General features: G+C 44.1%; 2 protein-coding genes across 2 annotated transcripts in view; one reads left to right on the top strand and one right to left on the bottom strand.

The window, feature by feature from the left end:
• The window catches only part of nelfa (negative elongation factor complex member A), a 48,220-nt gene extending 46,575 nt beyond the window's left edge, over positions 1–1,645 (bottom strand). The window contains exon 1 of the mRNA XM_072256582.1: positions 1,390–1,645. Coding sequence (XP_072112683.1) covers positions 1,390–1,599 — 210 coding nt within the window. The 5' untranslated portion in view covers positions 1,600–1,645. The remainder of the gene's footprint in view (positions 1–1,389) is intronic.
• nicol1 (NELL2 interacting cell ontogeny regulator 1) lies at positions 1,370–15,543 on the top strand. The gene is made up of 4 exons (XM_072256588.1): positions 1,370–1,498; positions 2,282–2,419; positions 11,778–11,866; positions 14,626–15,543. The coding sequence occupies exons 2-4, from the start codon at positions 2,299–2,301 to the stop codon at positions 14,689–14,691; spliced, it is 276 nt and encodes a 91-aa protein (XP_072112689.1). The 5' UTR covers positions 1,370–1,498; positions 2,282–2,298; the 3' UTR covers positions 14,692–15,543.
• The last annotated feature ends 1,422 nt before the right edge of the window (positions 15,544–16,965 follow it).

Genomic DNA, 16,965 nt, shown 5'->3' with positions numbered 1-16,965 from the left:
ATGCCAAACACAGCATTTAGTCTGATGGCCAAAAAGCTCAAATTTGTTTTCATCGGACCATACATAGAACCTTCTTCCAGCTGACTTCAGAGTCTCCCACATGCCTTCTGGCAAACTCTAGCCAAGATTTCATGTCTCCCCCCCACTCTCCCCCTCCCCCCAAGTCAATAGTTTTTATAGGCACTGTAAACCCAATTGCAAGGACTCTGCAACTCATGTTCTCAGTATTATTTGTTCACTAAGTTTTTGCATGATGTATCTTCTTTTGCACATTGGTTGTCAGTCTATTATGTACAGTTGTTCCCCCCCACAAGTTCTATTGTATGACTATTTTCCTGTATATGCCTGAAAGTAAATCTCAAGGTAGTATATAGTGACATATACTTACTTTGATAATTTACTTGTGAACTTTTCTCTGAACAGCCAGAACCCAATATTTTGTTATGCATGATACCAGTTGAAAGTAAAGGTTAGATCAGGTAGGATTTCTGAACCTCAGACTTGCTTTTCACAGAGTGTTGTTCCCAGTATTTTATTTTTAAAAGTGTTGTGCTATTGAAAGACTATATGAAAGACCATAACACTATTTCTGATGCTTGTGCTATAATGGGCAAGATTATGCTCCAGCACCAAAAGTTATAACAAAGCATTTTTCAGCTTTCAAAAAAATAATTCTGTCCCAATAATTAGCCAAAGATTTTTGTAGTATGTCAATTGCAAATCCATAAAATAATTTGATCATTGCGATAATTGTTTTAAATTAAAGCCACAAATGAAGTCCCTCCTGTCAATTTTTAAGTTCCCTACGTTGCCACTAAGGGTTTTTGTCTTATTTACCTTGCCTCTAAAAGTACAATCTCACTCACGTCCGAAGCGAGATCAGAATCCCACTGAATGCAAAAAAAATGTTTCGGCAGGCAGAAGTTAAGATACTCAACCGTAAAAAGAATATTAGCTCGATCTGGTCACGAGAGCTTATTTTAGCAACACTATGACTTTCCCAACCATGTTACATTCCATTTGTTACAATCGGTAGGTTATTTGAGAAAAGCCTTTTATTCCATATAAAAATGGAATCCGTTACAAAGAAAAAAATTAGCAAACTTCCAGTAAAAGAGCCAGAATAAAAAGCTCATGGTAAGTTCAACGCCGGCTCCATCAAATATGCATCTATTAAACAACGTGGCTGCTGCTCCAATCCCGCCTTTTGTAAAGAGAATTAAAACCTTTTTAAACGCACAAGGTAGGCGCCGCTCGCTGAAGACTTAGTGAAGTGACCCGAGTGCTTGATGTACTTCCTGCCGCGTTCTTTCCAATTTCCCTTCCAGATTCGCTGACTGACAACCTCACAGCGAGAAAGGGAGGGAGGGACAAGGGAAGGCGCCTCACCTCGTCCACCGTCCGCTTGGGAAGGTGCAGGATCCCCAGCAGCAGTTTCAGCTTCACCGCCGACGAGAGGCCGTGAAAGCACACTCGGATGTTGTCCACGACGTCCTTAGTGAGCAACGAGGCGATGCTGGGAGGCGCCCAAAGCTCGTCCGCCGACCCCAGCTTGTTGTGAAGCCACAAACCTGTGTCGCTCTCCCTCATGGACGCCATCTTGAAGAAGGAGATTTGAATGGACGGGCATTACACGGGGCGACGAAAGCCTTTGCTGCAGGCCCCGCCCCCTCCCCCGGCGGCCCCGCCCACCGGCGCGCGGCGGCTCGCGGCCGGAGCGCCCGGCGCGGCCCGGCGGACCCGCCTGGCATTCTTACCGCCGCCACACCACACAAAGTGCTGCCGGCGTCGGGATCAGGGTTAATGTTAGTGTCAGGGTCACACATCTACGGAGGGGCATAAACAGCCGACGTTCCGGGCCCAGACCCTTCAAGCAGGAGGGTTTCGGCTCGAAGCCGTCGGCTGCCTATCCACCGCCTGAGCCCGCTGAGCTCTGCCAGCATTCTGCGCGTTGCTGAAGATTTCCAGCATCTGCAGCATCCCTTCTGTTTAAATTTACTGGCCGCGCCTCCCGCCCCATCATGATTGACGCCGTCGTGTCCCGCCTTCCCGGGCCAATCCTCTTCGCGAATTGGCGGGGGCCCGCGTCAATCACTTGGCGGCTTTGCCTTTGAAGCCGAGTTGAAAGGGAGGACCGCGGAGCGGCTTAAAACATCGTCAATTTTTGTTCGGTGCTTTAGGTTAGACTGTTTCAAGGAACATCGCTTGTTCTTTTACCGCTGCCGATATCTTTACAATTGCTGCAGTAACGGTGATTTTTCTGTTCCTTCGTCCATCATAGACCGCTCGGGCATCGCCATGTTAACTGCTCGCTTCCTCGGGCTCGTCGTCCTTGTCGCCGCCGCCGCCGCCGCCGCCGCCGCCGCCGGCTTCCTCGCAGAAGCTGATGCCGAGTCCGGCACCGTGATCCCGGCTGAAAGTAAGTCCCCCGCTTCTCTGCGCGTTATGTTGTCCTGGATAGCTGAGTAACCAGCTGGCATTAAGGTGGATTCTGCAGGTAACTGGAGAAGAAAGCTACAATGTTTTTTAAATTATGGGGCTATTCCTTCATTATGGGAATGAGGGAGACAAGGGCTGAAGAGCTATTTGACTGATTTTCGGGACTGTTGAATTTGAATCGTTTGGTAGGAGAGATCAGAGAAAATGCTGGGGGAATTCAGCAGGTATCTGCGGGGTTAAAGAATTGCGTGAATGGCACATTATTGGAGATGATGGTCACCATGCAATTTAGGTGCATGCATTCAAACAGGAAAGCAGCTAATTCTCAAGAGTGCTTACGTTTTAGAAATACACACGCAAAATGCTGGTAAAACTCAGCAGGTCAGGCAGCATCTACGGAAATGAATAACCAGTCCACAGTTTGGGCTGAGACCCTTCATTAGGACTGGAAAGGAAAGGGAAGGATACCAGGATGAAAAGATGGGGAAAAACTAGAAGGTACATTTGTCCCTTCCCACTAATCAACATCCTGGCACATATCCTGCAGGTGAAAGAAATGCTACACCTGTCCATTCACCTCCTTCCTCTCCTCCATTCAGGGCCCTATACCCTTCCAGGTGAGGCAGCACTTCACCTGCAAATCTGATGGAATTGTCTGTCATATCCAGCGCTCCCAATGCGGTCATTGGTGAGACCTGATGTAAATTGGTGGGGCGGGGGGGCACCAATTTTTCTCAAGCACCGCTGCTCCATCTGCACAAGGCAGAAATTCTGGGTGGCCACTCATTTTAATTCCTAGCAACACACACACAAAGTACTGGAGGAACTCAGCAGGCCAGGCAGCATCTATGGAAAAGAGTACAGTTGATGTTTCAGGCTGAGACCCTTCAGCAGGACTGGGGGAGAAAAATTGAGGATTAGGTTTAAAAGGTTGTGGAGGGTAGAGACACAAGGTGATAGGTGAAACTGGGAGGGGAGGGGTGAAGTAAACAGCTGGGAAGATGATTGCTGAAAGAGATACAGAGCTGGAGAAGGGGGAGTGTAATAAAAGACAAGGCCATGGAAGAAAGAAAAGGGGGAGGAGCACCAGAGGGAGGCGATGGGCAGGCCAGGAGATAAGGTGAGAGAAGGAATGGGGAATGGTGAAGTGGGATGGGGTGCAGTATTACTGGAAGTTCAAGAAATCGATGTTTGTGCCGTCAGGTTGGAGGCTACCCAAATGGAATATAAGCTGGTGTTCCTCCAACCTGAGCGTGGATTCATCGCAACAGTAGAGGAGGCCATGAATAGACATATTGGAATGGGAAAGGGAAGTGGAATTAAAATGGGTGGCCACTGGGAGATCCCCCTTTTTCTGGCAGACAGATGTAGGTGCTTGGCGAAGCGGTCTCTCAGTCTGCAACAGATCTCACCGATACATAGGAGGCCATACTGAGAGCTCCAGATGCAGTATATGACCCCAACAGTCTCACAGATGAAATGTCGCCTCACCTGGAAGGAATATTTGGGACCCTGAACGGTAGTGAGGGAGGAGGTGTAGGGGCAGGTGGAGCACTTGTTCCGCTTGCATGGATAAGTGCCAGGAGGGATATCAGTGGGGAGGGATGAATGGACAAGGGAGTCGTGTAGGGAGCAATCGCTGCAGAAAGCAGAAAGTGGAGGAGGGAAAGATGTGCTTGGTGGGATCCCATTGGAGATGGTGGAAGTCATTGAGAATTATGTGCTGGGCATGTAGGTGGCTGTGTGGTAGGTGAGGACAAGAGGAACCCTATCCCTGATGAGGTGAGGGCAGACTTGCATGAAATAGAAGCGATGCAGATGAGGGCAGTGCTGATGGTGGAGGAAGGGATGCCCCTTTCTTTGATAAAGGAAGACATCTCCTTCTTTCTAGAATGAAAAGTCTCATCCTGAGGGCAGATGCGGTGGAGATGGAGCAACCGAGAGAGGGGGATGCCGCTTTTACAAGTAACAGGGTGGGAAAAGGTATAGTCTGGGTAACTGAGAGTCCGTGCATTTAAAATGGACATTGGTGGATAAGCTGTCTCCAGAGATGGAGACAGTGAGATTGAGAAAGGGAAGGGAGATGTTGAGAATGGACCAGGTAATTTTGGGGGCGGGGTGAACGTTGGAGGTAAAGTGGATGAAGTCGACAAGTTCAGCACGGGTGCAGGAAGCAGCACCAATGCAGTTGTTGATGTAGCGTTGGAAAAGTGGGCTCGGGCACCTGTGTAGGCTTGGAACATAGACGTAACACATGGCCGACAAAAAGGCAGGCATAGCTGGGACCCATGCAAGCGCCCGTCGCTACACCTTTTGTTTGAAGGAAGTGGGAGGAGCCAAAGGAGAAATTATCAAGTGGGAGGACAAGTTCCGCTAGACAGATGAGAGTGGTGATGGAGGGAAACTGGGTGTATCTGGTGTCCAGAAAGAAATGGAGGGCTTTGAGGTCTCCCTGGTGGGGATGGAGGTGTATACGGAGTGGACTTGAAATCATTGGGAAGATCCAGAGCGCATGAAGTGTCATGGATGTAGGTAGGAAGGGTCTGAATTAGGGGAGATAAAACAGAGTTGAGGTATGAAGGTATGAGTTCAGTGAGGCAGGAACAATCTGAAACAATGGGTCTACCTGCACAAGCAGGTCTGTGGATCTTGGGTAGGAGGTAGAAACGGGAGGTGCAGGGTGCAGGCACTATGAGGTTGGTGGCAGTGGATGGGAGATCCCCAGAGTTAATAAGGTCAGTCATGGTCTGGTGTTCCTTAGTGGGGTCTTGTTTGAGGGGTGAGTAAGAGGAGGTGTCTGAGAGTTATCGCTGGGCCACAGCGAGGTACACCAGACTACTACAGCACCCCACTTATCAGCGGGTTTGATGGTGAAGTTAGGGTTAGTGCAGATGGAGTGGAGAGCAGAGCGTTCGGAAGGAGTGAGGCTGGAATTGGAGACAGCAATGGTGAAGTCCAGACAGTTGATATCCCATCGGCAGTTCACAAAGAAAAGATCCAGGGCAGGCAGAAGACCAGGGTGGGGTGTCCAGGAAGAGGAGGAGGGTTGAAGAAGGGAGAAGGGGTTACTGGTGTGGAGTGAAGAGTCTTAGACAAAGAAGAAGTGGAGGCTGTGGAGAAAAGCTCAGCATCATGACAGGCACGGAACTCACTGAGGTGTGGTTGCAGGGGACAAAGGTGAAGCCCCTACTGAGGACAGAACGTTCTGCCACGGAGAGCGGAAGGTCAGAGAGAATAATGAAGACCTGGCGTGGATGAGAACTGGGATCGGTTTACTTCACCCTTTCCCCCTCCCCTCCCAATTTAACCCTTCACCTCCTGTTTCTTCCTCCCCTCCCCCCCACTTTTTACATCTGCTCATCTTTTTTCCTCGAGTCCTGCTGAAGGATTTTGGCCCGAAACATCGACTGTACTCTTCTCCATAGATGCTGCCTGGCCTGCTGAGTTCCTCCAGTATTTTGTGTGTGTTGCTTGGATTTCCAGCATCTGCAGATTTTCTCTTGTTTATGATTTTAATTCCTGTTCTGACGTGTCAGTCCATGGCCTCCTCTTTTGCCACGGGGGAGCCATTCTCAGGGTGGAAAAGCAACAGCTTTTATTCCATCTAGGTAGCCTCCAACCTGATGGCTTGAACATCAATTTCTCCTTCTGGTATTTTTTCACTGTCCCCTTTTCCTCTCTTCTATTCTTCACTCCGGCCTCTTACTACTTCTCCTCACCTGCCTATCACCTCCTCCTCCAACCCTTTGCCTTTTACATCGATCACCTCTCAACTTCTTACTTCACCCCATCCCCTCTCTCACTCGCTTGTCTTCACCTACCACCTCCTAGCTTGTCCTCCTGGCCGCCCCCCACAGTTTTATTTAGGAATCTTCCCGCTTCCTTTCCAGTCCTGATGAAGGGTCTCAGCCTGAAACATCGACTGCTTATTCATTTCCATAGATGCTGCCTGACCTATTGAGGTCTTCCAGCATTTTATGTATGTTGCTCTGGATTTTCAGCAACTACAGAATCTCTTATGTTTTCCATTCTAGAACTGTTTCTCCATGTTGAAAAATGATGAGGGTAAATGCCCATTTTGAGAGCATGGCTGCTGCTGAGATCAAGGGAATATGGGTGGCTTAGCTGCATAAATGGAAAGAACTGAAAATCCAAGTGTAATAATGACTGAATGGTGAGAATAGACGGTTGTTTCTGCAGTTGTAGTTGTGAATCCAGCATGGTGTAATGCCTGTATTTTTGTTGACTACGTGGAACGGTCCTCAACACCCTCCACCAAACATTGATGACCCAACAGTGCTCTTCCTGCACTTGGGCTGAACTCATCAGTTTTATCACTTTTGCCACCATGGTCTCATTCACCTGAACCAATGCTGATACTTCATTTTTCCTTTCTGGATCTCACTATCTCCATCTCAGAATGAGAATGCTCTTCTATACTAGGTTTCCAAAATGTCCTTCTCCACTGCCATAGTTGATGGAGACCTCATATGCCTCCATCACCTGTACCTCTACTCTCGCCCCATACAGAACAGTAATAGAGAGTTCCCTTGGTTCTTGCCATTCACTCCACCAACGTCTCTATAAAATATATCTTCCTCCATCACTTGCAGCTCCAACGTGACCACCTGTTGCATCTTCCCCTTTCCTCCCGTTATTCCAACTACCAATATGACATCAAACATTTTCAACTCTCCTTGCCCATACTAACCTCAATCCCTCAGCTCAGCCCATGCCAATTTCAACTGTATCATCAAATCTGTAGCTGAGACCAGAGCCATTGTAGAATAGTGGACTGACCTCTACCTTGTAAAAGTAGCAGTTCTTAGGCAGCTCCTCATAACTCCCCCTTAACTGTAACTCCACCAATGATCATCAGTTCATTGCCTCCAACCCACTGCGGATCTCATCTCTGCTCCATAGCCTCCAAACCCTACAGCCTGTTTCTGTCCCTACTCAAAATTCACAAACGAGACTGCCCTTGTATGCCCATTGTTTCTGCCTGCTCTTGCCCCCCCCCCAAACATGCGTCTTCATACCTTGACTCCGTCTTGGTCCCCTTATTAGCTACATCCAGGACGCCTTGCATGTGTCCGCCATTATAACAGCTTTTGATTACTCGGCCCCACCACTTCATTTTCACCATGGACATCCAGTTGCACTCCTCATCAGGAAGTCCTTGGACCTCTCTGTTTCTTTCTTGAACAGAGATCCAACCTGTTTCCCTCTACTATCCTCTCCTCTGCCTTTTGTATCTTTTGCCTCCTTCCATTTTCTCCAAATCAGAAGTACAGCTGTATGCACAATGATGGGCCCTCACTATGCCTGTCTTTTCCACTGGGTGCTTGGAACAGCCCATGTTGCACACCGACTCCAGTACCACTTCCCAACTCTTTCTCAGCTGCATTAACACTACCCAATGCACCCATACAGAATCATCATCACCACTTTCCATCCTGGCCTCATTCATTTGGTCCATTTATGACACCTCTGTCCCTTTTCGTGATCTCTTAGGAGATAGACTATCTACTGACATTTACTACAAGCCCACTGACCCCCACAGTTACCTTGACTACCCTTACTTCCCAACCTGTCTCTTGTAAAAATGCCACTCTGTTCACCCAGTTTCTCTGTCCCCCTCACAACTGTTCTCTGTGACTTTCTTCTCCAGGACATCTGAAATGTCCCTCTTTTTTTAGATAATGCAGCTTACCGCCCCCCCCCCCCCAACTGTGGTCAATGGAGGTCTCACTCACCTGTCCTCTATTTCCCGTACTCGTGCTCTTAACCCAACTCCAGACAGAACAAGGATAGGGTTCCCCTAGTTCTCGCCATTCACCCCATCACACTTGGCATACAGTACATCTGCCACAAGCTACAGCCTGATTCCTGTACCACATACATAGTGATCCCACCATCAGCCACAACTTCCCTTCCCAACTCCTCTTTGCTTTTCTCAGGAACCACTTTCTCAATGGTTCCCTAGTTCATTTATCACTCTCCCTCCCCAGGAACTATTCTCTGGTACTGTAGGAGATCCAACATTTCTTGTACTTCCTCAGCACCGTTCACCATGGTGAGGCAGAGATCTCCAATTTTGCTTGTGGCATTCGGTGCTCTCTATCTGGCTTCTTCTATATCAGTGAGACCAAGCCCAGACTAGGCCATTCCTTTACCAAGCAGCTGCACTTCATCCGCCTTTGGCCATCTGGAGCTGCCAGTTGCTTGTCCTTTTAATTCCCTTGCCCACTTGCCCACAGAGGACTGGTGTTCTCTCAACTTCCCCTTCCTGAAGTCCACAATCAATTCCTTGGACTTAGTAACATTGAGTGCAAGGTTGTTATTGTGACACCACTCAACCAGCTGATCTACCACACTCCTGTATGCCTCCTCATCACCATCTGAAATTCTGCCAACAATAGTTGTGTTGTCATCAAGTTTATAGATGTTGTTTGAGCAATGCCTAGCCACACAATCGTGGGTGTGAAAACAGTGGAGCAGTGAGCTAAGTGCACATTCTGAAGGTGCACCAGTGGGCACTCTCCTCTCTTCTAGTCAACTCAAATGGATAATTTGGTTCATCCTCTGCTGGTACTCCTTGTGCTCCTGGTAATTGTATCCAAGATGAATTCCACCTTCCTGCCTTCATGCCCACTGCAGAAGTGTTCTTAAGTTCTGCTTTTTCTCTCCAACACTAATGCTGTTTTGCTGTGAATTCCACACTTTCCTTGCCTCCTTTAACAACTTTACTCAAGGCTGACAAGGGAAGTCAAAGCTATTGTAAAAGCAAAAGAAGGGGCATACAACAAAGCAAAAATTAGTAGGAAGATAAAGGATCGGGAAGTTTTTAAAAAACCTACAGAGAGCAACTAAAAATCATTATAAGGGAAAAGTTGAAATATGAAAGCAAGCTAGCAAATAATATCAAAGTGGATTGTATAAGATTTTTTTCAAGTATGTTGAAAATAGAAGAGAAATTAGAGTGGATATAGAACCGCTAGAAAATGAGGCAGGAGAAATAATAATGGGGGAGAAGGAGATGGCTGATGAACTAAATGAGTATTTTGTGTCAGTCTTCACTGTGGAAGACACTAGCAGTATGCCTGATGTTGTAGTGTGTGAAGGAAGAGAAGTGGGTGCAGTTACTGTTACAAGAGAGAAGGTGCTCAAAAAGCTGAAAGACCTAAAGGTACATAAGTCACCCGGACCAGAGGAACTGCACCCTAGGGTTCTGAAAGAGGCAGTGTTAGAGATTGTGGTGGCATTAGAAATGACCTTTCAAAAACCATTGGATCCTGGCATGGTGCCAGAGGACTGGAAAATTGCAAATGTTACTCCACTCTTTAAGAAAGGAGGAAGGCAGCAGAAAGGAAATTATTGACCAGTTAGCCTGACCTCAGTAGTTCGGAAGATGTTAGAGTCAATTGTTACGGATGAGGTGTTGGAGTACTTGGTGACACAGGACAAGATAGGACAAAGTCAGCATAGCTTCCTTCAGGGAAAATCCTACCTGACAAACCTGTTGGAATTCTTTGAGGAGATTACAAGTAGGATAGATAAAAGGGATGCAGTGGATGTTGTATATTTGGACTTTCAGAAGGCCTTCGACAAGGTGCCACACATGAGGCTGCTTACCAAGTTAAGATCCCATGGTATTACAGGAAAGTTACTAACATGGTTAGAGCATTGGCTGATTGGTAGGCAGTGTGTGGGAATAAAGGATCCTTTTCTGGTTGGCTGCCAGTGACTAGTGGTGTTCCACAGCGGTTGGTGTTGGGAACACTTTTTATGCTGTATATAAATGATTTAGATGATGGAATAGATGGCTTTGTTGCCAAGTTTGCAGATGATACGAAGGTTGGTGGAAGGGCAGGTAGTGTTGGGGAAATAGGTAGGATACAGAAGGACTTAAACAGATTAGGAGAATGGGCAAGAAAGTGGTAAATGAAATACAATGTTGGAAAATGCATGTTCATGCACTTTGGTAGTAGGAATAAGTGTGCGGACTATTCTCTAAGTGTGGTGAAAATCCAGGAATCTGAGATGCAGAGGGACTTGGGAGTCCTTGTGCAAAACACCCTGAAGGTTAACTTGCAGGTTGAGTCAGTGGTGAGGAAGGCAAATACCATGATAGCATTCATTTCAAGAGGTCTAGAATACAAGAGCAAGGATGTGATGCTGAGGATTTATAAGGCATTGATGAGGCCTCACTTTGAGTATTGTGAACAGTTTTTGGCCCCTCATCGTAGAAAAGATGTGCTGGCATTGGAGAGGGTCCAGAGGAGGTTCACAAGGATGATTCTAGGACTGAATGGGTTATCATACAAGAAACATTTGATGGCTCTGGGTCTGTACTCGCTACATTTCAGAAGGATGAGGGGGATCTCATTGAAATCTTTAGAATGTTGAAAGGCCTGGACTGAGTAGATGTGGAAAGGATGTTTCCCATGGTGGGAGAGTCTAGGACAAGAGGGCACAGCCTCAAGATAGAGGGGCACCCTTTCAAAACAGGGATGTGGAGGAATTTCTTTAGCCAGAGGGTGGTGAATTTGTTGCCACATGCAGCTGTGGAGGCCAGGTTTAGAGTGTATTCAAGGAAGAGATTGATAAGTTCTTGATTGGACATGGCATCAAAGCTTATGGGGAGAAGACTGGGAACTGGGGTTGAGGAGGAGAAGAAAAATGAATCAGCCATGATTGAATGGCAGAGCAGACTCGTTGGGCCAGATGGCCTAATTCTGCTGCTATGTCTTATGGTCTTGTGATGTATTGTGTTATGAACAGTTCACAAGGGCAGAATAATACACTGTTATAGGAACATTAAGGCATTGTCTTCTTTCACTGTATGAAGCATAACATTACATGTGCTTACAATATTGACAGGAAGTTGGCATCTCACTGTAATGTTTTATCCTAAACATTCCAACAGTGAAACATTTGAGACATTGCAATGCAGGGACCAGTCCCTCAATATGCTGTGACAGAAGTGTCTTGCCTTTGGGGAAAGACCACAGAATGCAAAATGTTGAAGGATTCAAAATAAAAGACCCATAAACTAACCCATAAGTTCAATTTGTACTTGATTTCTTTACAAGTGTTGACACTGACAATTATAATTTCAAATACTAGGATCATTGTCCTTGGTTAGTGGAATCTATAAAACAGTCAGGGATGAAGTATTGTACTCTGATTTGAAATATTATTAAAAATGTCCAGTGCCAAAGTATCTGTGATGATTGTAGCTGTTAGATTGTTTGCTAGCTGTTTCAACCATGAGAACAATGTTCATGGTAAATTAAAGCTCGCTTACTTTAAAGGTTTTCATGTTTCTTTCACAGGTCGTCCCTGTGTTGATTGTCATGCTTTTGAATTCATGCAGAGAGCACTGCAGGACTTGAAAAGAACTGCAAATAACTTGAATACAAGGGTAAATATGCATTACTTGCCATTAGCAACTTAATAAAAAAAATCAAAATGTAGACTTTAGTGATTACATAATAAGAATCAAAAGCTCTCTCTGCGTTACTCGGGGAGGGGAGTTGTGTTCCTAAAACAAACATGTAACACAATTTCCACCATGCAAAGCCACAGCATCTGCAGAGATTTTTTAAAGTGCCTATTTGCTTCCCACATTAATGAGGACAAATTTTATTATGTAATACAGGCTGCCTCCTGTACAGAGAACATGCAGCATAGAGACAAATTATTTCATCTTGCCTGGTATATGTGAAATTTCCTTTCCAAGAATTTGCCCCCATCCACCCTCCTTCATCTCTTCTCTGTCGGCTTTCCTCAATAGTTGTATCTATACTGTTTGCTCTACAGTGCTTGTTTTGAGTGTTCCTTTTGATTTTTTTTTGGTTGATTATTGCTAAATGAAGCCTCTGGTTTTGCTCCTTTCCACGGAAACTTCCCGCATCTTCTATACCAAGTACATTTATAGTGTCTTTCACTAGCTTTCCCTTTTCAAGAGATACAGTCTACTATTCATCCCTTGTGATAGATATGACCTCCCAGTTCTGGTAACATGTTCATATATTAGTTTTTCCCCATCTCCAAAATCTTTTTCCTATTTATGTCATGGCAATCAGGACTGCATTCAGATATGGTCTATTTGCATTTTTATTTGACCCTTTTGTCGCCTTACCAGAGTTTAATACCTTAAACTTGCATTAAAATTAGCTTTGTCAATTATTTGTCCAATAAAAAATTTATTAAGATTTTATATTTTATAGCTGTTTTCACTTTTGCACTTACTGGAACTTGTGTTTCAAGATGGTTGACCTTGGTCCCTGGAATCCTACAGCACAAAATTGAGTCTTTTGTTCTACCGTACCCATGCCAACAATTGAAGTTGTCTATACCCACACACGTGTCTGAAGGTCGTGGGTTCGAGTTGCGGCCAAGGCAGCGTGTTGTGTCTTTGAGCAAGGCACTTAACCACACTGCTCCAGTCCACCCAGCTGAAAATGGGTACTGGCAATTGCTGCTAGGGGTTAACCTTGTGATAGAATCCCCTATCCAGGGGGGAGTCTTGTACTGTCAGTCGCTTCACACCACAGAAACTGGCATAAGCACCGGCCTGATGGGCCACAAGGCTCAGGACAGAATACCCACACACACTTTGTCCATAGCCTTCCTCAAATCAGCTGAAACGTACCTCTAAACGATAGTGGGATTAAGGGGGATAATGGACGTCAGGATGGTAGAATCAGCTGTGATCTTATGTAAAGTTGGAGCAGTTGTGAGGTGCCTACTGCCATTTCTATTTATAGACCTCTAATGTGTTCAGATTCAGCAGAATGAGATGTATGTTTGAGAAACTCATCACATTCCTGATTTCTGACTTGTAAACTGGGATGATAGGTTTTTATATTTTGCATTCCCAAATGCAGGAAGAACGTGCTAGCAGAGGTGATTTGAGGAGTGGAGAATTAGTCAGGGTGTGACTGCCTTGCCTTGATTTTAATTTGGAACAGAGGATATTTGAGATATATTAAATTACGAAAGAATTGGAGGAGTAAAAGAACCACTATTTCCCTTGGAGATCAGTAACCAGGCAGCATAGATTTAACTGTTTTAGTCAAACTGCCTGGATACTCACTTGAAGAGTCACAACAGTGGTCCAAGAGCTGGAAAAGGGGATGAATCTAAATTCCATCGCAGGTAGCTGGGGTTGTACAGAGGGCTCAAGACATGTTGGGCATTGAGCACAGGATTTGGGATGTTATACTGAAGTTGTACAAGACATTGGTGAGGCTGAATTTGAAGTATTGTGTGGAGTTCTGATCATCTACCCACAGGGCAGATATCAATGAATTTGGAAAAAGTGCAGAAAAATAATTACAAGGATATTGCTGGGACTTCAGGGCCTGAGTTATAGGGAAAGGTTGAATAGGCTTGGACTATTCACTGGTACACAGGAGAATGAGGGGGATCTTACTGAGGTATACAAAATTATAACAGGTATAGATAAGAGTGAATGCTTGCAGGTTTTTTCCCCTCAGCTTAGATGAGACTAGAACGTGAGGTCATAGGTTTAAGGTGAAAGGTGAAATATTTAAGGGGAAATCCAAGCTGCCCCCAGATGTGGTAAATGTAAGTTCAGGTGTAATATTTAAGAGAAGCTTGGATAGATACATGGGTGAGAGAGGTATGAGTGGCTATGGTCCGGGTGTAGGTAGATGGGGCTAGTCAGAAGACCAGGCTGGCATGGGTTGATAGGCCTGTTTCTGTGTTGTGTGCTTTACAGCTCTATGGATATGATTGGCTGAATGCCTTCCTGTGTTGGAAACACTTGAGAGTCTGTTGGTACAGTGTGAGAATTTAAATTCCCTTCGAATATTTATGATTTACAATTTTTGATACTTAAATCTATAGATTAACATTTGTACAGAGAGAAAACAGCAGAGGATATAATTCAAGATTATGAGAACCAGTCAAACTGTAACAAGGTTATTTTAAAGGGGTGATAACATTTCCAGTGATAATCTGCAAAAAAAAATCTAAAATTTTAAAAAATTGCTGTAAATGCTCAGGACAGACTAACATTTTAGGCTGAAGACCCTTCATATTTTCAGTATTTTCTATTTTAATTGTAAATAGAACATTTATAGTTTGATTAAACTGTCTACTACATAACCATATATTAGATTAAGGGTAACAATGTCATTTTTATATTTACAGACCGATGATCTGCTCCTGAGAGTTGAAAAGCGGGCTTTATGTGATTGCTTGCCTTCAAACCTATAGACTGATAAATAAGAGTCTGACACTATGGTCAGAAAAGTCCAATGATTCACGATTCACACAAACAAGTGAACTGTGTTTGATGAGAATGTGTTTGAAGGTCGCTTTAGCTGGGGTATGTGAAGCTTAACACCACTACAAGTAGTTAATATATTGTGAGCCTTTTCAAAAGGACTGAATATTCAATTGGTGAAGCTGTTGTTCTTTGGAATTCTCCTTTGCCCTGTTTTCACAAAGTTCCAAAGGGCCTCCTTTTTATTTAACCATTCCATCTCACGGATATTTCCATTGTATTCTTCCCTCCCTTCTCACTCCTCCAAACCGGATTCCTTTCACACCTATGTCTAGTTCACCTTTCCCTATCAAGTAGAGAAATTTCTAATGTGAAGAGTCAGTCGTATCTTGTATTAACAACTTGTAAAGTTCTTTGCAGGTAATTTGTTTGCACTTTTATTTATATTGTACTTAATTAGTAAGCATGAAATATTATGTAATGGGAGTTCACTGTTCTTACTGGTTAAGGAGGAAAATGGAGTTGAGGCAGGAGGGTGGTATGATGGAAGAACATGCTGTGGTGAGGGGGTAGGTAGAGGAGGGAATGCATATTGCTGACTTTTCCTGTTATGTTGATAGAACACTACAGTAATATTCCATTTGGTGAGTAAAATGTTCTTTGCAAGTTTTAAATATTTAGCTGTGGTAATGTGTTGTATGAGATTGACAAGTAGTTTTATTAACTTGTATTGATCTGAAAATATTACTTAACTGTAAAAAAAATGCATGGTACAGTTGCCATTGTAACTTTTCCAGAGTAAAATTCCATTCAACAGGAAACTTTTGATTTTAAACATTTTATTGCTTGTGTACACTTGTGCTTCAGTTCCATTTCATATCTCCCCGCCCCTTCCCCGCCCCCCACCCTTTAATGTTACTGTGAGCATCAGGCAGGAACTGTGAATGAAACACTTCCATTTCACCATCTTCCATTTAGTGCAGGTTTTTTTAGAACAACAACAACAAAATGAGTAGTTTCCCTCTCCCGTGTGCCTGCCTCCTGCAGTTTTCTGACCGAGGTATCCTGTCCTGTGGTAGATGATTTTTTAGTCTTTGAGGTGATAGGAAACCAGTAAAAGCTGAGCCTTGGGTTGTCACTTATAACATCTTTACCAGTCCTTTCTTCTGTTTTCTACAACTTGTGGGAATAAGCTGTTAGTAGAAGTTTGAAATGGACAGTATATTTATGTAAAGTTTTTCCATGTGTGGTTGCTAATTTGCTTTCCAAATTTGGAAAATGTAAGAAACCTTTAAAATTCCAACTATCATTGGTTTTAAAAAAAAGACTCAAAAGGTAGAGGTAGACTGGGCCAGAATACACAGCTAATAAAATTAATAGTTTTATTAAGAAAATTGCATTGCAGTGATATTTAAAATGCTGTCATGTCAAAAGCTGCAAGATTGTTCATAATTTATCTTATATGGTGTTACAAATAAGTTTTTCATTCTAGCCATGCATCTATGTATTTGTACATTTAACATTAAACTCAACTTTGACTTGCACTGAAATGAGAAAATAATCATATTCATTTAAACTTTGGCTCCAGTCTTATTATTAAATTGATATGATCACTTTTCTGGATCGTTTTCCTTCAAAGTAATCTGCCTGATGCTTTACTGAGGGGAGAAAAAGATGAATAGCACCTTGAGGAAGGTCTAAAATGTTGAAAATGACGGGGGGGGGGGGAGTACCGCTTTGGAGCAGATTTATTGTGGTAGTGCTGCTGTGCATTTTGTCCAAGGATCCTAGCCAACTTGTTCATAGGGAATGAAGGCTTGGGTTTTAACTGACAGCTGTATCCCTGTGAGAAACTGTAGCAATGAATTGGCATCATGTTGTCCTTCAGTAAAATAATATCTGATTAGTTTTTAGCTGAGCCTCTAAGTCCTGTTGGTTTACTTGCTGGAGATTCTGCAAGTGGATATATTGAAATGTTATACAGTCTGACTTTCAGGGTAGGGTGGGAAACAAGGTTGTGAAGTCTAAGGGAGGCATAAACTTTCCTTTGGTATAGAAGAAAATCTGTGCTCTTAGTAGAATCAAAAGACAGATATTTTCTAGAAATCGTGTGTGTGTAAGTTGGGATATTTCAGGTGCGAGACGAAAATATTAAACTCTTGCTGACAGTAATCAAAAATGTAGATGAGATGCTTGCTCTAGTAGGTCAAGTCACTGAGTATAAGAGATGCACAAACATTTCTTGGAGCACACGAGTATTGTGT

This window comes from Mobula birostris, chromosome 4, assembly GCF_030028105.1.
Source record: "Mobula birostris isolate sMobBir1 chromosome 4, sMobBir1.hap1, whole genome shotgun sequence".
Taxonomy (NCBI): domain Eukaryota; kingdom Metazoa; phylum Chordata; class Chondrichthyes; order Myliobatiformes; family Myliobatidae; genus Mobula; species Mobula birostris.
This window is presented reverse-complemented; position numbering and strand designations above follow the sequence as displayed.

Bases quoted from the DNA above. Each gene is read 5' to 3' on its own strand.
- nicol1 (XM_072256588.1), top strand. From the start codon at position 2,299: ATGTTAACTGCTCGCTTCCTCGGGCTCGTCGTCCTTGTCGCCGCCGCC. The intron at 2,420-11,777 runs GTAAGTCCCCCG...TTTCTTTCACAG, and splicing joins CACCGTGATCCCGGCTGAAA to GTCGTCCCTGTGTTGATTGT. The intron at 11,867-14,625 runs GTAAATATGCAT...TTATATTTACAG, and splicing joins CAAATAACTTGAATACAAGG to ACCGATGATCTGCTCCTGAG.